General features: G+C 42.7%; 1 protein-coding gene across 7 annotated transcripts in view; it reads left to right on the top strand.

The window, feature by feature from the left end:
* Positions 1 to 17,024, top strand: part of FGFR2 (fibroblast growth factor receptor 2) — a 159,331-nt gene extending 142,307 nt beyond the window's left edge. For all 7 annotated transcript variants that reach the window (XM_069611956.1, XM_069611955.1, XM_069611957.1 and 4 more), the window contains 2 exons: positions 9,923 to 10,028; positions 11,352 to 17,024. In XM_069611956.1, coding sequence (XP_069468057.1) covers positions 9,923 to 10,028; positions 11,352 to 11,516 — 271 coding nt within the window. In that variant the 3' untranslated portion in view covers positions 11,517 to 17,024. The remainder of the gene's footprint in view (positions 1 to 9,922; positions 10,029 to 11,351) is intronic.
* Positions 17,025 to 25,538: the final 8,514 nt, after the last annotated feature.

The following is a 25,538-nucleotide window of genomic DNA, read 5'->3' as shown; positions in this document are numbered from 1 at the left end:
GCTGGTCAACCCTCAGGTACTGTGGGCATGTGCTGCTTCTGCCAGTCCTAAATCGCTTGGCATCAGCAAAAGCTGCAGGTGCTGAAACACTCTGCTCTCTAACCATTAGTTCCACACACCCTACACTCCCCACGGTTCCATGTCTTAAAATCGCGGCAAAAATGGCCATGGACACAAAATATCGCGGCAGAAATGCTGTGGTTTTGCGGCCACAACCATGTAAAGCATGCGGGGGACACTCCTGTAACCCCCAGACACATTATACCATTTAAGGTGAGCGGGGTACACCCCCGCAACCCCCGCTCCCCTTAAATGGTATAATGGGGTACACCTTTACCAGGTCAAATACCACGATTATTTTTACCGGCGACATTTTTGCCGCAATTTTATTACCTGATACCCTCCCCACCCTAACCGAGACTCAGTGATCTGCTCCCCACTGTATCCCCCTCTGGTTGCTTGTAAATCACTTGCTGCCAATTGCCCACCCTCCCCCTCCCCTGTAAGTCCCCGCTCCCATTTTCTCTGCTTCCCCCACTATGTTCTTCCCCCTATTTGTGTTTGTGTTTATATGTTATTTATATAGCGCCTGACTCCAAGGACCCGTACAAAAGCCAATTTACAGTACAATAGTGAGGTATTAATAATATAGAATGAATACAATAACAACAGATACACAACTTCAGTCACAAACTATAAAATGGACAATTACAGTTGAAGTAGAAAGGTTTTCAGGGCAACACGCAAAGAAGAGTAAGAATCAATGGACTGCAGGGAAAGAGGGAAAGTATTCCAATGGAACGGAGCAACCGAAGAAGAGGAGCTAAAATGTGAAGATGCACAAGTGGGACGAGGTAAAGTTAGTGACGAATTAGACTGAGAATGGTGAAAACGGGAGGGGACATAGAAGGAAACAAGGGATGCAAGATAGATAGGAGCAAGACCACGAAGGGCCTTGAATACAATACAGAGAACATTGAAATTCAGTTGCGAGTGATAAGGTAGCCAGCCAAGAGAAGCTAAAGAGGTAGAGTTAGAATCACAAATGGGTACAGAATACAAGAGACAAATGGAAGAATTGAAAACAGATTTTAAAGGAGCTAAGCGAGAAACAGGGAGACCAAAGAGAAGTGCAGAACAGGAGCACAGTTGTGAGAAGATTAGAGAAGATATTACAAGTTTATTGGCGGTAAAGATCAGGAAAGCCTTGACTTTCCAAATATTAAAGAGATTAAATCGAAAAGAACGCAATGTAATAGAAATGTGATAAGCAAAAGAAAGGTCAGTGTCAATATGAAGACCAAGATTATGAGCAGTAAGAGAAATAGGAAGGCGAGAGGGAGGAACGAGAACAAAAGAAGGAGGAACAGGAGAAGGGATTGTAGCAGCTGCAAAGAAAAGAACTTCGGTATTTGAGGCATTAAGGACAAGGAAGTGATCAGACATTGCAGAGAAGACAGGCTGAAAGATTCATGTGAATAGTAGATCCTACGCTTGTAAAGCGCTCCGTTGCGTCCCGAAGCTGGGTCCGCACTCAATAAATACCCTAATTCTGATATTAATAATTGCACTGATATAGAAAATCCACTGAGACTGAAAATTAAAAGCAAAATGTCCAGAATGATCTGACTGCCCCCTCACGAAAAAGGATTTGTATGTGAAAATCAAATAAAAAAGGACTTCTGTTGAAACAGGCTGCTTCAATCATTCAGTGTCATGGAGGTACTGTTTCTGGCACAAGCCTCCATGTCGCAAGAGGTGCCTTTCATTTAAAGATGAAGTGTGTTTCATAAGGTGTTGGAGGCCACTGTGGCTGGTATTGTATCCCAAGCTTAAACTCCTCTCTTTATAATGGAGGAGAAACTGCAGAAAGGGACCGCAGGGTAAACCCAGATGGGAATTATGTACAGGTCATAACTGATGCATTGACCCAGAGAGTATGAGGGATGAGTACAAGGTGCACTCTCCATATGATGAACAGGCAGTGCTGACTTCCCTGCTTATGACACATTGGTCCGAAGAGCTGCCGACCCATATGCATTTCATTGGCCACAATCGCACCACATGCGCGGCTTCTTATAGACGCGTAACTTAACCATGTCAATAAAAAGCATAAATGATACTTTAGACCAGACATTTGAGTTACTTTTAAAGATAATATCCGCCAGTCCATCTGGCCCAGCCACCCTGGAGCATGATGCCTTAGGTATCAGCATTTTAATGTCCTCACTATATCAGGCAAGGGATTATTGATCTTGGAGGGGGCATAAACAAGAGCAAAATGGCCCCTCCACTGTGTTTCCGAGATGGTGCATGTTTGCACTTGAACCTGTGTCGAATTTCTATTGCTTATCAAGGCCCAGAAAGATCTAGCAGTGGGATCCATTAGAGCAGCCAGCATTACCTCCCCATCCACTTGATACCATGTTTGCTCTGTGTGCCTTGACTTTATTCTTCCATTTATTTTTAATGATCTTTTTTCCCAGCACCTCTTTCTCAATTAAGGATAAAGGTTGTTCATATAAATATCTCAACTCTCTGAATATATTGTTTTTTAATGTTCTAAAAACTACGTCATAAGTGTGTACATTTTCATTTTTTTTGTTAAATTTTTTTTATTTTGTTTGGCTGAAAATTCAACCTTTCTAAATTTATAATTACATACAAATATAACAATTATTAATATTATATACATTCCATAATTATATATGTCACAGTATATAAATAAAATCATGAATAGGCATATATACAGTTTGTATTAAATCAAAATATACATTGAATAACATAGAGGTCACAACGTGTACAGAATATATATAGCTTTCATAGCATTAAATTATTTAGACATAGAAGTCATCCATAAATCATTTAAAAGAATGATAATCTCACAATAAAATAATCATGCCATATTCATAGTAGAAAAATGAATTATTATCAAAACGCTAGGACTCATTTCATGGTCACTAATAATTCTCTTGGTAAAATAGTTTTTATAAATTGAGTTAGAGCAATATGTATCACCATTCGAGAGCTAGTGATTAATGCATTCCATATTTCATCTGTGGTTCGCACCCGAGTGAAAAGCATAAAATTGCTAAAATATAATGTTCGAAGAGAGACAAGAGCTGAGCACTCTACTACCAAATGTTGTAGAGTTTCTACCTGATTTACCTGTTTACAAAACCAACAAAATTTTTGATTTTTGTGTATCACACCTCTTCGGACTAGGATCTGTCTAGTCGGATGTAAATTCAATCGAAGTCCATACATTTGAGATCTCACAAACCCTGAGGGACATTTAATGAGATAACTTTCCATTGATCTTAGGTTCTTATGTGGAAACAGTTGAAGATTGAAGTCTACATAGCAAGCGCAAAGATTCTGAGTAACAATCCAATCATTGCGATAGAACTGAAGTTTAGCCTTCACTGGCTTAGTTAACAATAAGTCAATCATTATATCTGCTTCAACAAGCACATTCAAAACAGCTTTAACCCATTTTTTTGGAAAAATAGCTTCTGAAGTTTGAATGTAGATTGCTACCAGGCCTAACATGTTGCCTGCATTAATTCCCAATAGACATTTTCCACAACACCTGGCTATGCAAAGAAACAAAGCCAAACTCATAGCGTAGTAGATGTGTCTAGGAACACAAGGGTGGAGGCAGAACAGACTTCCAATATTTGCTCTCATATTGATCCCAACATTGTCTTGGTCTTGGTAATATTGTGTCGGCTCCATATGAGAGAATAGGAACTACTTTTTGAAGAAAGAAAGTTAGAATATGTATTGTAGTGAATTTTCCATATTTATACAGAAGGATTTTTGCTTGTGAAATTAATTATCTAGATTTGGCATCAAGTGCGGCTACATAAATCTGATCCTCATAGAGTCCACAAATGGTGAACCCAGGTATTTGTCATTTTGGAGTTCTTTTTCTTTTCACAGATCAGTATTTGCCTTTTTTCAAGATTGATCATGAGATTATTAAGGCTGACGTACTCGTCTAGTTTGGTCAGCAGATTCTGGAGCCCATAAGGGGTTTGGGATAAAAGGACGAGGTCGTCAGCATACAGGAGCCAGACAATTTTATGAAGACCCAATCTTGGAGAATCAGTGATAGCATCATTAAAGGTCAACTCCAGATCCAGCAAAAAAAGATTGAATAAAGTTGATGCAAGAATGCACCCTTGCTTTAAACCCCTATGGGATTTAATTTTAGCTGATAAGGGGCCATCTAATGAAAGTCTAACCTGTACGGTCGTATTTGTGTGCAATTTTTGGATTACAGTTAGGAGAGACAATGGGCAACCATATCGTTTAAGTTTGTCAAAGAGAAGCTCTCGGTTGACTGAATCGAAAGCAATATGGAAATCTACAAAAGCCATGTAAATAGATTGTTTTTGATCGAGATATTTAGATTTTAGCATATTTAATGTAATCATATTAAGTGATGTACCTAGACCAGAAACAAAACCAGATTGAAAGGGATCTCTCTTACATTCTCTTAGGGTCCAGGCATTTAATTCTTGTAGTAAAATACGGCTGTACATTTTTCCGGGGGCATCTAGTAGAGCGATGGGTCTATAACTCTGAGGTAGACATCGATCACCCTTCTTATGAATAGGGACAATTATCGAGTGGGTCCAAGAGGGAGGTATCATTTGAGTTACATTTATTTGTTCAAATATTTGTTGCAAAATTGAAGTCCAAATTTTCGGGTGCTGTTTAAAGGTTTCATCCGAAAGGCCATCCGGGCCTGGCGCTCTTGATTGACTTATTGAACCGATGAAATAGGATATATCAGACTTTATTATGTCAATAAAGAACGGCACGTCCGGTGTGGTCTCAATTACACTAGTTGTAGTGTGAGGACTTGCATAGATCTTTGAAAAGTGAGAGATCCATACCGACTCAGGAACGCTATGTATTTGAGACATTGGTTGTGGGATCGCCAAAGCAGAGTTCAACGCTTTCCACATAAGAGCAGAGTTTTTATCGGGAATGACTTTTAACATGGCTTCTCCATCACTTTGAATTAATTTGATTCGATGCCACCAAGACCAATTTCTAAAAGAGGTTTTGGCCTTAGTCAAAGCTTTAAATCTCAGGGATATTGGCAATTTCAACGCTTCACGCTTTTGACAACGATAAAAGGTCTTCCTAATTTTAACCTCCTTGTCAAAAGTATGATTCTGAGATATTTGTATGGATTGATTGCCATTTCTCACAGCAAAGCGTTGCATAAGGTCGTAATACAAGGTGTCACAAGATAGATGAGAAACTCGCAAGTGAGTAAATACTTCATGTAAAGCTGTCTCAAACTGAGTTAACGTTGTTTCTGACCATTTAAATCGATTCAATTGACCATTTATGGACACTGTTCCTTTCATACAGGAGGTAGCTTCTACTGATGGTAGTGATGCAACAGTCCACTTCAGGGTCAATATCTGATGATCACTAGGCAACCCCACTATAGTACTAAAGGAAGCAATTTTGAAAAATAGTTTATCGTCTACATAAATATAATCAATTGTCGCCTTGTTAGAACCTTGTATCCATGTATGTTTCAAATTGCCAACATCGAAACTGCTTTGATTAAGCATACAAAATCCTCGAGAGGTCATGAGTTGGTTCCATTATATGAGTCTAGAAGACTCTTTGATATTATTTTGTTTGAAGTAATGTAAATTTAGATCTCCTGCCACAATGGTATGTGATATCTCAGGCAACAAGACTAAGTGATCTAATAACATAATCACATCCGACAAGAACTTCTGTTCCTCAATGCCCTTGGGGTTCCAGTACAAGTTCACCAGAGCATATAAATCATTGTCAATTGATACGATAGTTGTGAGTATGAATTTGGAGCAAGGGAGAAAATCATTTTGATTTTTTAACTGGATTTAACCCCAGTTAGGAGACCAGACATGGGATGACCCCTGTCACCCTTCAGGGCTGCAGAGAAATGGAGCTCATGGTCATCCCAAATTGGAGCATCCATAAGCCAAGTCTCTTGTAATAGAATCAAATCATACTTGTTTAAATTCGAGTTCTTATTATTTATGAGATGGTGGTAACCTTGAGTATTCCATGAGGCTAAAGTTATGATACGAACAGAATTCAATGTATGCTCTAGTTAACTTCTGGTAACAAAGCACAAAAATCAAGCCAGCGGATATGCAAACAAGTACACTGAACGGAGAACAATACCACTAGTGGTGTCGGGAATGGCCGGGAAGGCATTGAGTTCCTAGCAGTCTTTTTTGGGAAATAAGTATTTGCTTCACATTATGCACTTTATTCGTGTTATATAATTGTATGTCATATATCTACTCATATTTATGTATGAGCTGTAACTTATTTAATAATAATTTTCATGTTTCCAATTTAATAAAGAAACTTATTTAAAAATACTTTTGTGATTTATGTGCAGTGATCTGAGGGGTTGATTGAGGGACCGTTCCCGACACCACTGGTGGGATTGTGCTCCGTTCAGTGGACTTTTTTACATATCCACTGGCTTGATTTTTGTGCTTTGTTGCTAGTTGCTTCCACTCTTGCCAGCGACGTAGGGGGTACCCATCTATTGTATTGTTCTAGTTAACTTCTGGGGCCACAATTACAATTGCATTTCGGACCAGATTTTCCTACATTTCTTACTGAGGTAGTTTGTGAGATTTACTGAGCAGACGCCTCTATCCATGAGCCTGTTTTTGGCTGTTCACTATTAGAGGCAGACGGGCCAACCAAAATTATAAAACCAAGTGCAAATAGTTGATCTTTTGCTTCCCAAATGAGATTTCGATCAACTCGGGAGGACAACCACAAACACGCAGTGCTCAAGATGGAGTCATTGAAGAATTCGACCTGTTCTAAATCTGCAGTGTTTATATCCTCTAACAGAGGAATGTCGGAGAATAGTTCCAGAACACTACGTCTGTTGAGGGTATACTGCGGATAGGGTAGTGGTCGACAGCCTAGAATTAGGGCTGATGAGTTCTTAGACCGTTCTTTCAAATTAGAAGTTAATTTTGGACTGTTTTTAGGAGTCCCAGAAGTTGATATGGCAGCGATTTTATTTTGATTAGCTGACAAAATAGATTGTAACAAAAATGCCACTTCTGCATTGTGTTTGGATTGTGGGGATCGTGTAACTGGATCAGCCTCCCCAAGGCTGAATTGAACCTTTGACGTGGGTTTGCTGGTTAAAGTGGACCGTGTATTAGAGACCACTTCCTTATTTGGCGTGTCAGCCACCACCAACCGAGGACAAGAAGCAGGGACAGGGACTGAAAAGCTTGATAGTGATGCAGAAGAAAATCTAGTCATATAAGCATCAACTTCTGTTCTAATTTCTTGTCGTCTTAAATCTATTGCTGTATGCTCATTTGTATCAAGAGTAGCAGTTTTGAGATTTTTAGATTTTAAAATAGATCGCAGATTTTTGTGTGTGGGTCTGGACTGCCTCCGCTAAATGGTCCAAAGGGGCGAAGTCCGTCACAGACATGGAAGCTGTTATACTTTTGGGGTCTAAAGTTATTTGCCGATTTTCATGATCTTGAAAAGCCGCAACTAAATGATCCAAAGGAGCATAAGGCACTACTGTCGAAGTGGCAGAGTTAACATTAAAAAGTTTCAATTTGCGAGCTTGGTTTAAGTGTTGATATTTCTTCGTAACAGCCAAAGAGGCCAATTGAGTTTTCTTTGCAGGGACGGTCAGTGTTTTAATGAACTGCTTTGTGGCGGCTGAGGCTGTAGGTTTGGTCATTTTAATATTTTTGGATTTTTTTTCAGTAGAAGCAATGGTTTTATTAATTAATAAGGTTTATTTATAGAAAATAGTATAGGGTTCTTGAACTGGTAATTTACCATGTGTGGCATGTGTCATTATATCAGATTTATCTTTGTCGGCAGTATGTTCGGCAATTATCGAACCAATGTAAGGAAGAGCAGATATGAAAATCACTTTGTCAGTAGTATTTTTGTCGTCTTTTAACGCTGTGCCGGGGCTCTTAGCTTTCGTAAGAGAGGAAACCGCTTCAAACACTGGAAACAGAGTATTGGCACCCTCACCCACTTCTAAAGAGGATACAGGTGATGTGCTGTTATCTACCAAAACAGAAGAGACCTTCATACATTCGGTTTGAATACCTACGTCAAGACCTTTGCGATCTAACATTAGATCCTGTTTCGTTTGCCACGCCAAAACAGCACTCAGCTCTGTGCTTTGAGCATTCAGTTTACTATTTAGGGTGTCAAACAACTGGGAGATGGTCTTCATAGTAAGATTCATCGCATCCAAAGTCCGTTCCACAACCTTTGGAATGCCATGAATATTTTGTCGATGTTCTGAGGTATTTGGTTTCCGAGGGGTCAGTGCCAAAAAAGATGAGGTTATATTTGATTTAGCAAAATCAACATTAGAAAAGATCTCAGGGGAAAAAGAGACAGCAGTAAAGAGCACAGTAAAGTCAGAGCCCGGCGACTCTAAGTCATTGATGGAATCCTGACTTATTGAGGCTGGGGGGGGCTCTAGAATCTCCTCTCAAGACTATACTGTCAGTCGGAGAGAGAAACATTATGAGAAGAGACCTCAGCTGCTCTTCCTTCTTCAGTTGCCTTGATATGGGAATCCCCAGCCACGATGTTACTTTGATTTGTCGAGAATGGCCTGTCATCTTTAAAGGGATACCGTTTTAAAACAGGGTCCGGATAAAAAATCGGATATCATGAACTGCGGGATCTTTAGATTTTATAGATAGACGCAACCTCACCTTTCTTGCTTTTGGACATACGTTTGGTATAGAGCACATTTCAGAATGCAAGGGTACATTTCTCATGGTTGTTATTGACTCGTTAGGGGCGTGGGCTTTCTGAACGTCACACTGAGGAGGGGGCATACCTGTGTGAAGCCTGTACAGGCTCCGCTTCTTTTGCTGGCAATTAGATGATTTCAAAATCACAACACACAATAGGCACCAACAACAAAGGAGCACATAAATGCAGCTCAAATAACAACACAGAGAACCATAAGAGTAACGCGATAGTACCGTAGAGGAGGGCCGCTCATTCCGTGACGCCGCGGCAAAGCGGCAAAGTGGTACTTCCTCGGTACTTCGCGCTGGTGCGCGCGCGTGTTGGATTAAATAGGCCTAAATCTAAAATGTTCGTGGATTAATAACAGGATTTTCTCACACTAAAAGCAAAAGAAATATGTGATAAATATATAGTAGTGCTATTCCTACTACAGTCCACCAACAAGCCACTCAATGAGAGTTATTCTTCAAGCCGTAGAAAAACGAAGTACCGTGTTGTTTGCAGAACGGGTTTCAGGAGCAGCATAAAGAGTGGCAAAGCGGTACTTCCTCGGTACTTCGCTTTGGTGCAAATGCTTTGTCTTCCTCTGTTTCTTGCTAGGGAACAAGACTAAAAATAAATAAATAAATAAAATGAATGAGATATATTCTTAATGGTAGTTTGCACATAATGATCAAACGTATCACTATTGTATAGCATTCATTTATTTTCTAAATTTGAATTAAGAAAATCCCACTGAAAAACGGCATTAGCTCTTACCACGTTTCTATGAGGCCATATAATACGTGTCTTAGATGAATTGACCAGCGGATGCACATTTCCCATTGTTTTCCTTTCCCTCCCCTCTCTCAAATTGTACCTCCAAAATCTTATGGTCACTACAAGTAGTTTTCCTCAGACACAACGAGCTAGCCAGGGCAAAAAGAGGAGTAGACAAATAGATGTAATCAATTCTAGTAGAGGTCTTACCATTAAACCTATTATGTAATGGTATTACATTGTCAGTAAACAAATACAAATGTATTGAACTTAGAAAACACAAGAGAAACATGTATGCCCCGCAAAGATCAGGGATGATGCTCTGCTCTCGCACCACTTCCTCCAGGTACATGATGATGATGGATTGTTGGCGTGCGGTGCCGTCACAAAGACCCACCTTCAAGCAGCTCGTCGAGGACCTGGACCGAATCCTCACACTAACGACCAATGAGGTGAGATCGTATTCCTTGGGACACGCATTACACAAACACACATTCCATGGTACCGGAGTGGCCAATGTCCTCCACAGTACACAAGTGCCATAGGATACACATAATACAAATGCACAATCCGTGGTACCGGAGTGACCAATGTTCTCCACAGTGCATATAACACAAACGCACAATCGCTGGTACCGGAGTCACCAATGTTCTCCACAGTGCATACAACACGAATGCTCTGTCCATGGTACCTGAGTGACCGATGTTCTCTACAGTGCATATAAAACAAACACACAATCCATGGAACCTGAGTGACCGATGTTCTCCACAGTGCATATAACACAAACACACAATCCATGGTACCTGTGTGACCAATGTTCTCCACAGTGCATATAACACAAACACACAATCCATGGAACCTGAGTGACCGATGTTCTCCACAGTGCATATAACACAAACACAAAGTCCATGGTACTTGAGTGACCGATCTTCTCCACAGTGAATATAACACAAACACACAGTCCATGGTACCGGAGTGGCCAATGTCCTCCACAGTACACAAGTGCTGAAGGATACACCTAACACAAACACACAATTTGTGGTACCGGAGTGACCAATGTTCTCCACGGTACATATAACACAAACGCTTAATCCATGGTACCGGAGTGGCCAATGTCCTCCACAGTACACAAGTGCCATAGAATACACCTAACACAAATGCCCAATCCATGGTACCTGAGTGACCAATGTTCTCCACAGTGCATATAACACAAACGCTTAATCCATGGTACCGGAGTGGCCAATGTCCTACACAGTACACAAGTGCCATAGGATACACCTAACACAAATGCCCAATCCATGGTACCTGAGTGACCAATGTTCTCCACAGTGCATATAACACAAATGCTTAATCCATGGTACCGGAGTGGCTAATGTCCTCCATGGTACACAAGTCACACAGTCAAGGGGATGTGTCTGACGCACACTGTCACTTGTCCACCAGGGACACATATAAGCTTTTCTGACTTTCTCAAGATCACACTTTCTCAATCGGCCTTTGGTTGGCAGAATTCTGGTCTTGCAGGCTCACCTCTGGAACTTCTGTTTTTTCATTGTTCTCGTGATTTTCCATTTCTCCTCATGTTTTACTGTTTTTATATCTTAGAACTCAAAGATACCAAGTAATACAATGGGTGTTGTTTCCCCTCACCTAGCAGGACTCCAGCATTTTCTTTTAGTTTGGAATTCTTGAGTCCCTGCCCTTTGGCCTCATGAGGTGTTTCTTAACTATGAATTATTTCAATCTTTTTTCAATTCTTTCATTCTCGTCAACAGGAATACTTGGACCTCAACAACCCCATGGAGCAGTACTCACCCAGCTTCCCCGACACCAGAAGTTCCTGCTCGTCCGGAGACGACTCGGTCTTCTCCCCGGATCCAATGCCTTATGACCCATGCATTCCCAAGACCCAACACACAAACGGCATTGTTAAAACATGAGGCCACGCCTCCAGCATTGACTTCCTACCCTCTCAAGAACTGTGTATATATATTTTTTGCAAAAAAAGGAATAAAACCCCAGAAAACTAACGTCAAACTTCTTGCATTCCGGCGTTTCCTACAATCACCCGGATGCAGATCTTTCTCCGACCGGCGACGCCCCTGAATTGTTGGATTGTAAATATGAGGGTTAAGGACGGAGAAAGCCGGCGGGTGACACCCTGCTGTTTCAAGCTCTTAAACGCTACCAAAAGATGGCGGACGATGCCTCGTCAATGGTGGATGGACTGCTCCAGCCTGTGCCGCGCAGACCGCCGCGGTCCGGCGTGCGGCTGGCCGGCGATGGCCATGCTGCAATGGAAGCGCATAGGGACTGGGCCTTTCTTGTGTATTATGTAAGATTTGGGAGAAATTTTATAGCAGCACTCACAGAGCACGGGCGCAGGACGGTGCTGGCAGTATGTAAATATATTCAAGATATGTATAAATATATATTATATATTTACAATGAATTATTTTTTGTATTGATTTTAAAGAAAGCGATATTTCAAAATGCATCTGGGAGAATTTGAGATTTTTTTTTTTTTTTACAGTCATTTGAGAAGAACAGCCAGTTTGTAAATTGTGTATGTGGGGCGGGCAGGGAAGGACAGACATATTTCGCCCATAACTCACTCGAACCCGCTGGACGCCTTCCCAACCTTGGCCTGCCAGAGAAAGAAAAAAGTGGACTGAGCTTTTGCTTTCAGGGAAAACAGTAGCAAATTAATTTATTAAGGAGCAGATAAAACTGACTTTTGTTTCGTTTTACTAAAGACATTTGTGGCGAGAGTGCCCTCATCCTCTTGGGGGGAGGGCGTAAGGGTTTTTAACAGTCTCCTTGCACAGGATGCTGCTGAGTGCCTCAGTGGGACAGCTACATGAGTGCAGAGGCCTACCAGGAAATCTCCAGAGTTCCCCATAGGCCAGTCCCCCCCTGGCCGCACCCCGAGTCCACTTTGCTAAAGACTTTAAACCTTCTAATGCTTGGATGTTGCCTTTAACAATGCGGGCCTGCCTTCTGTAGCCTGACCGCTGGTGCGCCGGCTGCTCCGGGATCGGGTAAGGAGGACCTCCTTGATGCCAACTTATGGTGAATGTTAGCAACAGGCGTGGGCAGCGATGTCTCTGAGGCATAAAGGAGATCATGTTGTGTTGGTGGCATCTGATTGGGCGAGGAGGTGTCATACAATGTTGGGACTTTGCTCCCTAGTGCACAGCTGTTCTCCCTTGCCAGTCCCAGGTCTGCAGCCTACAGTTCTCCAGAAGTTCTGGACTACGACTTCCATGATACCTCACCGGTCACTCTGCCGACTAGGGCTGATGGGAGTTGTAGCGCAAAACATATGGAGAGACACATGTTGTAGACTCCTGTCCTAGGTTGGTAGGTGTTGGGACTGATGGCCATTGGTGTTGGTGTCTTCTTAAGCTGGCCCTATGACTCCGATTGGGCCCCTTCCATTGGGCCCTTACGGCGGGATGCCACGTGCAGCGTAACCCTGGCGAACAGGCATCTCTATGCAATCAGACATAACTCATTGAATCTGTTCACTTATGACCCATGTGAGAGGGTATCTTTTAGACCCCAAACTAACAAACTCGGAGTGATGCCCCCTAAAGTGCCTGGATGTAATTGCATGCCGGTAATAAGGAATTGGGAGCTACACATGGCGGAGGGGCCTAGATTTCCCGCTCAAAAGCGAATGGGTAGTTTGAACCATTCCGCCCCCTGTAGAAAAACCTGAGGTTTGTCACGGAAAATCCGTTTCCCGCCAGAGGGGTGGTTGTTTGGTTCATTAGGGTAGACAGACGACTAACCTATAACTTTCTGACCACCCTAATATCTAGAAGTTTTACAAATATTGGAAACGTTAACTGAAAAAGCCCTGTGCACATTTCTTCAAAGTGGGCATGTTTCTGAAAGTTTGTTCATAACTGTTGTAACCTTTTTAAAACGTTGATATTGTTTGTTAGAAATGTTTTTTTTTAAAATGATACCTAACAAAAAAGTGGGCTTTGTGTAAAAATATAAGGAAATTGGTACTGGAGTTTTAAAAATATTGCCATTGCGTCTTAAAAAGGCACACAGCTTGGTTATAAACAGACCACGTGACACGATGACACAAACCCTGTCAAGTTTTTAAAAACAGCTCGTTGTTTTTTTTAGAAAGTATGTGTGCACAGGAAGTGGAAACCTGGTTTGATTTACCGAGTCTAGTGTGCCGCTGTAATGGTGGGATTTCAGCCCCCCCAAACGCCAACCCGGGCCCGACAGTCCTAACCCCCCATTCTCAACACTTCTACTTTATGGGAGAGATTTTGTGTGTCGAGCACTGCCAGAACAGTCAGTATCAGCAAAAGGTTGATAATTGCCCCAATGTAAAACTGACCTGCAGTTTATCGTCACAGGCTTTGCTCTTGTGCAGGCTAGCACGCCCCACACTCTGCACGCGCCGCCCCAGCCCGTGCTCGACCACCCTCCAACTTCTCACTGCAACCCTTTGCCTCCTTCCGAAGGCTGACCAACCAATGGGCAATTTCCACGCAGAGAGTAGAGTTCAGATGCGGTAGCCACATGCCATGCTTGCTGCCCCAGACAGGGCATTAACGACAGGGTACATTAGCTACATGTCTAGCTTGCTGCCCCGGAAAGGTCAGTAATGTCAGGGCAAATTAGCTACATAACTGGTTTGCTGCGTCAATAAAACCAGTAAGGCAATGGGTGTAGAGTTAAGATGCAGGCCAGACTTGGTTACCCCGAAAAGCCCGTAATATCAGTGTGTGCGTAGTAAGCCAAGAGACCCGTGTCCTGCCACTGAAAGAGGCAAGAGTTGGCCACATGTGGCCGCCAGGTACACCAGCTGCCTCTAATGGACCAGCCGCCACACCAGTCAGACTGACCCTTTCTTAGCCTTAAGAATCTTCCATGGCCACTGACCTGTTGGGACACGCCCCAAGCCTGATTCTTCTAAAGACCCTCTTTGGAGCCCAGACACGTCTTCTGCTTCCATTTTGTGACATACGCCGCCATTTTCCCTTTTAGGTCAGCAGACTGTGATTTTCGCTCACAGAGGTTGGCACCAGCAGCTGGTGTTGCTCTTTGAGCTCTCCCAAATAGCTCGTCTGCTCAGCCTTTTGCATTTGTAAGCAGCAGTGCCACACAACCCATCCCAGTGTCGGTCCTGGACTCAGTCTAACTTGCTGGCGGGCACGTTTGCCAGAATTCGCAATTTTTCTGGCACCCTCAAAGGCAAAAAGGGTCTTTCAGAAAATCTGAAAACCCCTGCCAGTTAGACATGTCCATAAACACAGCTCTGTTGTCTAGAACTTGGACGCAAAATGGACCGGAAGGTACCATGGCAATGCCGCCCCTCAACTGCGGGGCAGGGGCCTCGAGTGATGCAGCACCGGCTTGAATAGGGCATGGGATGGGGCAGCGGGGCCTGGCGCGGAGGTCAAGTTAATATGCTATGCCCATGAGGTACTTTCAGTATTTTGAGTGCAGGGGTATAAACCGTTCCGGTACGAGGGTCTGAATCGATAGCATTTGACTTTAAATGAGACCTCGATGTCACTCTGCTAGTCTAGTCCTCTCTCTGGAGGGTGCCATCGAGGGTCTGAACCCTCAGAGTGGTTATTATGAGGCTGAAGGGTTCAGCATGTCTTAGATGAGTTGTATGGCTGAGTTGGGTGTTTGAGATCTCTTTGCTGGTTTTTGACTAGCAGCTGTCGACCTCACATTGAGAGCCTAACTCATTCCACCTCACTGGCCTCTTAAAAACGATGAGGTTTTCCTCACTGGCCATCACTGGCCTCGTACGCATCCATATAGTCCCTCAGTCAAACAATGTCTGCCTCTGTGCACTCAAGCGCATTCTAGCGATCACTCAGGAACACATTCCTGGAATTCCACGCTTCCCCGGAGACTATGACCCCCAAATGGCCATTAGTCACAATGTCTTTGCACATCTGCCTGTAAATGAGCTCATTCCGATTTCACGCGGCCACGCCCACTCTTTCCACCGTTCAACACATCCACTTCCAGGGAGTCTCGCTCACTCCCACTGGCATGTGACTGATTCCGACTGCCCGTGACTGGTCTGTGTAACTCCCATGGAGTCTCTCTACCTACTCCCTTTCACCTCTGCCTTCACCATTCTCCCGCCCTTTTCTTGGCGCTATTCTCTTCCATGCGGTCTCACTCATTTCTAATTGCTGGACTCGTGCACTTTCTCTGGAGTTATACACATTCCCTACTCTCGGTTCCTCTGCACTTTAGTCATTGCCGGTCTCAAGCACTCCTGGAGTTTCATCCTTTTGCTTATCTCTGTTCCCATGCACTTCCATGTAGTCTCGTCTTTCTCATTACTTTTCTCATGGGCGGTCTCATGCATTCTCATGGAGTTTCATGAATTTCCTTCTCTCTGTTCCTCTGCACTCCCATGGACTGCCAGTATGTCTCATTGTTGGTCTCTTGAACTACTGTAGTTTGATTTTTCCATATCCCTGTTCCAATGCACTTCCATGGACTGTTGTCCTTTGTAATTGCCAGTCTCATGCACTCTTGTGGAGTTTCACTCATTCCCTTCTCTCTATTCTCATGCACTTCCGTGAACTGCTGTCGTTTGTCATTGCTGGTCTCATCCACTCTTGTGGAGTTTCACTAATTTCTTCTCTCTGTTCCAATGCACTTCCATGGACTGCTGTCGTTTGTCATTGCCGGTCTCATCCACTCTTGTGGAGTTTCACTAATTTCTTCTCTCTGTTCCAATGCACTTCCATTAACTGCTGTCGTTTGTCATTGCTGGTCTTATCCACTCTTGTGGAGTTTCACTAATTTCTTCTCTCTGTTCCAATGCACTTCCATGGACTTTTGTCGTTTGTCACAGCCGGTCTCATGCACTCTTGTGGAGTTTCACTCATTCCTTCTCTCTGTTCCAATGCACGTCCATGGACTGCTGTCGTTTGTCATTGCTGGTCTCATGCACTCTTGTGGAGTTTCACTCATTCCCTTCTCTCTGTTCCAATGCACTTCCATGGACTTTTGTCGTTTGTCATAGCCGGTCTCATGCACTCTTGTGGAGTTTCACTCATTCCTTTCTCTGTGTTCTCATGCATTTCCATGGACTGTTGTGATTTCTAATTGCTGGTCTCATGAACTCCTGGAGTTGTATTCCTGTCCTTTATCTTTGTTCACATGTACTACCTTGGAGTCTCACTCCTTTGTAATTACTTTTCCTATTGCTGGCCTCTTACCTTCCTGAAGCTTTGATCCTTTCCCTACTTTGCATTCATGTGCTTCCATGGAGCCCTTAACCATGTTCCCCTTTTTCCTGCTCCATCTCTTTCCCACTGCCCCTTGGATCCTTCTCTATCCCTCCTCAGGGCAGCTTTCTGAAAATGAAAACAATAAAGTATTAAAATCTGTTAACTTTTGTACTGCAATAAAATTGTTTCTATGTAAAAATTCTCTGGTCTCAGACTCACATTGTTTGTCAGTTGGGTTCAAACCCTTGCCGTCTGTGGATTCTACGCTGATGGAACGTGTGGTCAACGGCAGGAGGCTATGAGAGTGGAGTGTTGCACAGTAAGTGTCTGTTGTTTGGTAGAAGAGTACATTACACACTATCTGACATAGTGTTGCTTACTGTCTAACTACGATCTACAATGCTGTTGACGACACAGGAGGTTGGACAGACAAGCCCAGTTGACGATCACTCAAGACTCTTGCCTAAAACTAAAAAGAGAAAAACTCAAAAATATAAGGATCCCCTACAATGAAACATCAGGGCGGAGGGGACTTTTTGGACCAGAAACACATGACACCCCAACTTCAGAAGGAAAATGGAGAAACACAGTACTGTTCCATTTGGGCTCTCTCAGCGTGCCCATCTGCAAAGCAGGCCAACCGCTGTACCGTGCACACCAAGATTAATGGGGTCACGGAATGGAGGTCTAGAAGAAGCAGGTGTTTGCAGAAACTGAAAAGCAAACTGCTTGCATGTGTGCAGCACCATACATTATTGAAGAAAGAACACAGTCACCCACAGCACAGGGAATCATAGCAGGAGCCCGCCAGCCTTTCATATAGAATTGGGCGTTTATTCAAGATGGTGGACTGTGTTTTTGAACCTTCAACATGTTAAAGAGGTCTCAAAATCCCAAATAAACCCAGAGGAATCGGAGTCAATCCAGACCAGATTCAATGATAGTGAGCGTAGGGCCCTTTGGGTAGCGTGCATGCAATGGATTGGTTGCAGAATATTTCCGAAACCAAATTTCCGAAACCAAATAAACCAACTCAGGAAGATGGCAAAGTTTACTGTTTTATTAACAATGATCTAAAACAGTGTGTTACAATGGACATCAACGGACGTTCGCTCGAGTCTCTCCAATGCACTGAACGTATTTCATAAAAAACATAGACTTTATACTAAAAAATTCATCATAGGTGACGTCATACTACATGGCAAGTGAGAAAAACCTACAAGGGGTTGTAATTCGCTCAAGGGGAACATCTAAGTATACTTTCTGTAAGGGGCTGGGTTGTGATTGGATATCTACTGTCAGGTGAAAAACTTATGCCCACCTCTAAAGCAAGTCATCTTCAACACTATCGATATATCATTGGCTCTCAAACTATATGGCCCTTCATTATATAACCCTCTACAATTCGTTGGCACGCTTGTGCCCTTCCGGAACATTCGGCTCACTTAGCAGCACGTAAGCTCAACACAAGGCAGGTGGACTTGACTTTACCTACCTACCCAATTAGTTCATCATCTCTCATCACCCATACCTTCTGCCATGCAGATTGTCTTTGAACTTGGCCTTGCAGAGTATCCTTGTGTCTGGGAATATAAGGCAGTGTGAGCACCCACTATCGTTATTCTTGAACTCAAAGCTCAACTCTATTTCCATCCTTGGGTCACGTGACAGGATACCATGATTTGCTCCATTTTGCCGCATTTAAATGTCTTAAATGAATAAAACTTGGCACTCATGGTGTTCTTTCTTTGCACCTTAACAAGGGATGATTCAGCATCTCTCTTTCACCGCCTTCGAGAATAGATAACTGGCCTTGGCTGCTTTAGCTTTGACACCAGACCAGACAGCCCTTCCAGACTCTTCCACAATCTCAGCTAATTCATGCTGCAACAGATCTTTCGGACATTCTCTCCATGGGTCTGAGCTTACTAAATTCATGACACTGATGTCCACCAGCTTCTATATAATAGCGGCTTCGCCTGCAGTATATTCACTACTTATAGCCAGCTCCTAAGATTACTTAATCTACTTGCATTACAGCATCTGTACATTTATTGAACAGCTTGCATTATCTGCGGTCCTCTTCACATGTGCAATCTTTTCTTCGCATAGGAAAGTTTACTCGATTCTCAACTTCGTCTATGGTTTCCATAAGGTCCATACATTTTCTTCAGACATTCTTCTCAAGGGCATCACGTTCGCCTATTTTGTGATTTCACCAGCTCCTCTTCCTCTCATTTTCATATTCCTTCCGGAGGTTCCTCTCTCAGATGGTGATCTCTTCGGGGATACCTTTGATAGGGTTTCCTTAAAGGGTACCTTCTTTCGAATATATGCTGTGGAATTGGCAGAACAGTAGATTTTAAAGCACAATACAATCTTAGGATTGTATTTTATAGCTGTTCAGGGGCGGGTTTTCCTGCAGAGGCAAGTAACTGCTCCTCTACAATTGAGTAGACAAAGTGCACAGCAAAACCCAACTTTATTCACATCGAAACAAAGCCGGGACAGCATTGAAGCATTGCAAGCTTGTCGCTCTCAACATGTTAATCAGAAACAATAGCTAAAGTACTACAAACTTGTCATGAATGATGTCATAACATAATCTCAGTGTACAAAACCTATGTGGAATGGAGAAAATCAGTCGGTTAGGCTACATATAGATTCCATTGGGGTTAAACATTTTTCATTGGGTTACAAGTATCTGATTGCTCCACCTGAAAACACTCCTATATTGATAAAGGCTAACATGCATCCTTTTCATGACAAACGACTGGTTGGCGTACTACTTGATGGGTGGCATGACAACAAGGATGCTGATAAATTGGCTCTTTACTTACCAACCTTCGATACTTGACAGGTCATCAAGATATGAGCCAGATGCAGAGTAGGGGGCAAGATGCCCCTGGACTGCTCTTCTTCCAATTCAAAGTTACAATCCCTCATTCTCAGGCCTTGAGCACAGGCAATCCCTTTGAACTTGATTTTACTTACAGCTCTTCTATATTCAGTGGTGTATGCAGACATCCTTCCACCACATCAGTTGGTACATTTGATAGGGTTGTTTAAGTCCATAATGGGGTGTCATACATAATGCTCTCTTACTGTTCTTCCAGTATGATGGAGGTGAGGGAGCTGGGCCTAGAGGTGATGTGTGCATCTGCCTCTATACATTCCCCCCTCTGGTCTATTTCTCAACCACCTCCTCCTCAATCTTCTTCATAATTTCTTCATGCTTTGGTTTCTTTGGAATCCATATCTTTGTTACACCCTTCAAGTCACCTCCATTCATTATGTGTTCATCCACACGCCAAATCATATGGCGATGCTCCCCAGTTGGTTGACAGAATAACCAATGTCCTACATAGTTCTTATGATCCTTGGGGTAAAGAACTTCCTTCCTGGGATGCCCGGGGACTTCCTTTCAGGTGCTCATGGTTGGTGCTTTTAGTATGGATGTGCTTGCCTGTCTCAGCATTCACATTGATCATTATCTTCATCCCAATGGCTTTCTTTGCTGTCTTCTTGCGTTGTCCTCTAATTATACTTACAAGACAAAATCCCAGCAATACTAGCACTGGTATTGCTCCAAGAACCTTGGAGGCATTTGCCAACTAGTTTGGAACCCACGGAAACAGGGACGAGAACCAGTGATCTTCTTCAGTACAGTCTACCTCATCTTCTATCTGTGTATGTAGGGTTGACAGTATAGTTATTGCCTCTGTCAGGGTTCCATTTTCATCATCATGGCCAGGTGTTATGTGCAACAGGAAGGCCCGATCTTGGCACGCAGGCCTCCTTCCAGTGCTGTGATCAAGTCCAACACATACCTGTTCTCTAGGGTCATGGGTCTGATAACCCTCAATTCTTCTCGAATTACATTAAATTCTTTTATTGTCGTGTTTATTGTTTGTAACAGCTTCCATCTGTTTACTTATAACCACTTAGAGTTCACTGCAGTCTGATTCCTGCCATGAATATTGCTATAGAAATCATTACCTTTTTACTGAATAATTTGTGCTCCGCTGGAATGTCATCATAAGCTGCTGTTGATTTTGCTGAGAAATAGGTCCGTCTTTTTAGTCGAAGGAGGTTAAGTGGCGGTTAAGCGACCTCTTCTTTCTCTGGTGTGCATCCATCTTTGGAAAGATTTCAATATGGAGATCACTATGGGGAATCCCCAATGCAGGAGCATGTATGACTACTATAGAGCATATTCCTGCCCAATTCTTAGGCAGCTGCATGTAAGCTCTGGATCCACAGGCCCAATAATGGTCCAAAACACAGCAGTTCCTCCATTCATTCCTGGTACATCAATTATCTGCTTACATTCCTTGTTTTCTCCAACTTTAGTCAAACCCCTTTTCCTGAAGCACACTGGCATTCTTCATTGGCAGTACGGACACAGGTCCTGCTTCATTGTTGACCCACGTTAATAATTTCACATACTTGACCCATGATTTCAGGCACTCATCATTCACTATTTGCACTATCTGTACTGGTGCTGCCATCAATAAGTGTGCACTGCACGCTAACATCCCATCTTCGCATCCTGTGCTAGTTGCTAACCATCCATATACTAATAGCTGAGGTATTTCCCAGCATCCTGGTAACCCTGGCGATTCCCATGTGTCTTCTGTTTGACAATCCTTATCTGGTCTCCAGTCATGCCACTGGGGGAATACATGACCATTCTACTTATCCTGGCCGGGTCTTTTTCCATTTGCTGCATTTCTATGTATTCATCTTCATATGGAGATTTACTTCCTCGATCTCCATCTTAGGGTTGCCTGTTGTCCTTCAAATATTCCTCTTGTTGTGCATGCTGCTAAATGACTGAGACACTTTGCATCATGTATAGGTATTTCTCTTGCAATAAATGTTCTGGCTGTGCTCATGGCATAAGGGATGCAAGAACACATGTAGCAGCTTTCATCTGACATCCTCCTCCCCACCTCTTTCATGTGCTGATACCACATGTCATTCTTTTAGTGGGCTGAATTATCAAGATATGTATTTATAGCCTCATGATTTTCGTCAACATCTCTCTTAAGTTGGGTAATTTGTGTAGACATTTCAGGGAAAATATTACTTGTGCTTTTGTTAGGGGTAAAAGGGGATGTCTCATTGCTCACTACTTCATCTGCATTGTTAATCATTATGTGGCAAAATGCCATAATAATAAGGAAGTAAAGACAAATCATCGTACAAAATGAAGTTACAAGAAGTATTGCAAAGAAATGTATCGATCTTCTTGCTGGCAGTAAATTCTCTTGTAACTTGGAAAACTCCAATTTTTTAATTCAACGTGGAATTTTTTTCACCTTTAGGAATCACACTTTTTTATATCAGAAATTGCAAAACAATGCAATGATGATCCTGAAAAAAATAGGACTGTTCTTAGGATTTCCAAAGAATGTTATAACATCAACATGTCATCTTATTAAGGCTGGGTAAGACTGAAATATGTAAGTGAATACAGCATCCAAGAATGTGTGCAATGTTATTGTTATAGGTAACATGACATTTCTCATGCTCTTCTTCTTTGTATTTGATCACCAACTCATTGTACCTATCTCAAATATGCATGTGGGTAAGTAAACCTTGTTAGCAGTTGGGCTGGAAATTGGTAACGACCATGGTTGATGTTGCTAGTAGAAGGATGTCAAGGATACCATGTTTGTGTTCAACCTAAGTCTTTGTCAAGTCAGGGAGAGAGTGGTTGGTGATCCCTCTTTAAGGTCAAAGACTTAGGTCAAAACACACGTTGGTTTTCTCACATGAACCTAGCACACTGTGCCAGGACAATGGTTACTTTCAACCACAAATAAAATTCAAGGTGTTAAACACAAACATGGTATCCTTGACGCCCTTCTACTAGCAACAGCAACCATGGTTGTTCCCAATTTCCAGCTCCACTACTAACAAGGTTTGCTTACCCATCAGCTTATAATTTCCACCAGAAACTTTGGAGTCTTGTTTCCCAAGCAAACCATGTGTCAGGCCACAGGAAGCAACTAAACACTCATTAACACAGCAACAGCGCAGAGGTCCACCCTTTCCTCCAGACTCCAGACATCTCTACCACCTATCTAAAATTGTTCTGGAACTGTTGCAAAAGTTCTTTGCAATTTTTCCTTAAACTTGGGAGGTTTTCAAACGTTCAAAGTGTCTCTTCCAGGAAGTCTTGGTTTTGCTTCATTGTAGCCTATCTCGTCATCATCCGTAGGGCTTCTTCTCTTGCTTCACAGTCAAAGGGTGCCAGAGGGGGACAGGGTCTCTCCTGTATAGGTCTTTCTGCCATTCACACATTTCACAGCAGTGGGAGTGACCCCCTCTACTAGGTACGGTCTTTAAAAGTGGGGAATGTTCCAGGTGTACACATAGCTTCTAATGAGCACCTGGTCCTCTGTATACAAACTAGGCTGTTTCAGCAAGTCACTAAAATCAACTGTTTGGCTGTCTTCATCAGTCTTCTTCCACCCTTCTCTCTGATGTTTGATCTGTTGAGAAATAAAAGAAACACTATCGGTCATATTTGTTAAATAATCACCTAATGTTTTTGCTACACTGTGAACATCAGTTTCTAATCGAGTGGGAGGAGCAAGAGGTACTCTCATTCAGTGTCCAGTCACCAACACATGAAGAGCTAAGTGGTGATCTGAGCCAGCCTGATTTCGGAGTGCAAATAATGCAAGGGGCAGTCAATGAAGCCACCCCTTCTTCAAAGTCATCTTTATTTTGGCTATTCTTTCTTTAAGAAGCCCATTTAATCTCTCACATACACCATTTGACTGTGGGTGATAGGCAGATGAAAACGTATGCGTTATACCTGAATGAAGATTGATATGTTCAAATAGCTCATTTACAAAATGTGGCCCATTATCACACACCCCATCTAGGAAACACCTCATGTATGAGAAATTTGGTAGCACATGTGGCATTGGGGTGCGTACATGGACCTGCCTCAATCCATCTTGAGAAGGGACATTCTACCACTAACATATACCTATATCTGTTACATGTTTGCAACGTATACACACAATCTATATACAGATGTATTTATTTATTTGCATTTTTAAAGCACTCACACAGCCTGGGGGCATTGAGGCGCTGTTACAGGAATATGTCTCTTAGTTGCGTATTTATAACGCGCTTACCACCCGGAGGTTTCTAAGCGTGGACCTGGGGATCGAACCTATGTTACTTCGTGTCATCCTGTTTCCAAGGCGAACATGTTGCCACTGAGCTATCCTCCCGGGACAGATGATGATAAGGACCGTTAGGTCTGGGAATTGCTCCTCGCACTGCTCTCAAAGTGTGTCCTGCTGAAAACGTCTTGCACACAATGCAGTTTGGTATTAAGTGAAAATGTTGTTTAAACAAAAAGACATTAGCTTTGTGTCTGTACAGAGCGGTCTTTCTAAACTAACTGTCATGCCCCTGTCGCACATGAGTGCACACAGGGGCTGACAGGTGTAACCGAGATGAGCACAAGAAGATGGAAGATGGATGTGAGGTAAGTGTGTGTTTGTGTGTCTGTGTATATGTTGCAGGGAGATCTTTGGTGTGTGAAGGGGGCTGGGGAGAAGGGGTGTGTCTATATGTGTTTGTGGGGGGTCTTAGGGATGTTATGGGGAGAGAGTGCAGGATTGATGTGGGGGTTTGGAGGCAAAACCCCCAATTTCCGAGGTTAGGGGAGGTTAAAAAATGACATTTGGTGAATATTAAAGGCTGCACCTAATTAGCCAAAATAAATCAGTCTGTTTTGTGTGCAGCTTTTAATATATAACAATATCACAAAGAGCCTGCTGTTAACAATAAACTGTGGCACATGTTCGAATAATTTTGGCGAGAACCAATCTTCTGCAATTGTGGCAGCAAGATTCCTTCTAGTTGTGTGCGCGGGTTAGTGAAGCTGCTCCAGCACCACCTTCAATAATGCTAGAGGCATAATTGGCTTTCCAGTGCTGCCCTGTCTCTATAAAGCCTCAGTGGGGGATAATAAACACCCCTGTCTCTCCCATAAGTCCTGCTCTTCTTGTGGTGCTCAATCTTATAACTCAATTAACTGTATAATCGACATCATATTACAACCTTCCTGTGCCATCATACATCATTCTGACATTTGCTTGACACTTTCTACTTCAAAATCAGAGTTTTATGGAAAATGTGCTGCCCTTTTGGCTTCAACATCTGCAGCTTCATTTCCGTGAGACATTGGGACTGCCCTTTTAGTATGGACTGCACACTTAACTGCAGCGATAGCCAATGGGAGTTTTAGTACCTTAATGAGTTTACCCAATAGAGACACATGCTGCACTGGTGTGCTGTTGGTGCAGAGGAAGCCCCAAGCCCCTCCTTTTCAAGCGTGAGAATCCTGCATGTACGGTTGACATCACATAGTCAGAGTACACTGTCACTTTCTCATCCTCATATCTCTGGAGTGCGACAATAAGCGCCACTAATTCTGATGCCTGTGCTGAACAATGTGAAGGCAGTCTCACACTTGTCACCACTCCACATTCACCACTTCTGTTTACTTTCACTACTGCCGTTCCTGTATGCTTTTCTCCCGTTGTTTGGTCAATTTTCAAAGAGCCATCAACAAATATGGTTTCCCACTTCTGGAGCATTTTCTCTAACATGGGGACTATCATCATAGAATTCAGTATATGTTGTACATTCATGTACATAGTCCTCCTTTCCTACTGG

The sequence above is a fragment of the Ambystoma mexicanum genome, chromosome 8, assembly GCF_040938575.1.
Source record: "Ambystoma mexicanum isolate Mex_15411 chromosome 8, UKY_AmexF1_1, whole genome shotgun sequence".
NCBI classification, from domain to species: domain Eukaryota; kingdom Metazoa; phylum Chordata; class Amphibia; order Caudata; family Ambystomatidae; genus Ambystoma; species Ambystoma mexicanum.
Note: the sequence above shows the minus strand (reverse complement) of the source record. Positions and strands in the feature narration are given on the sequence as shown.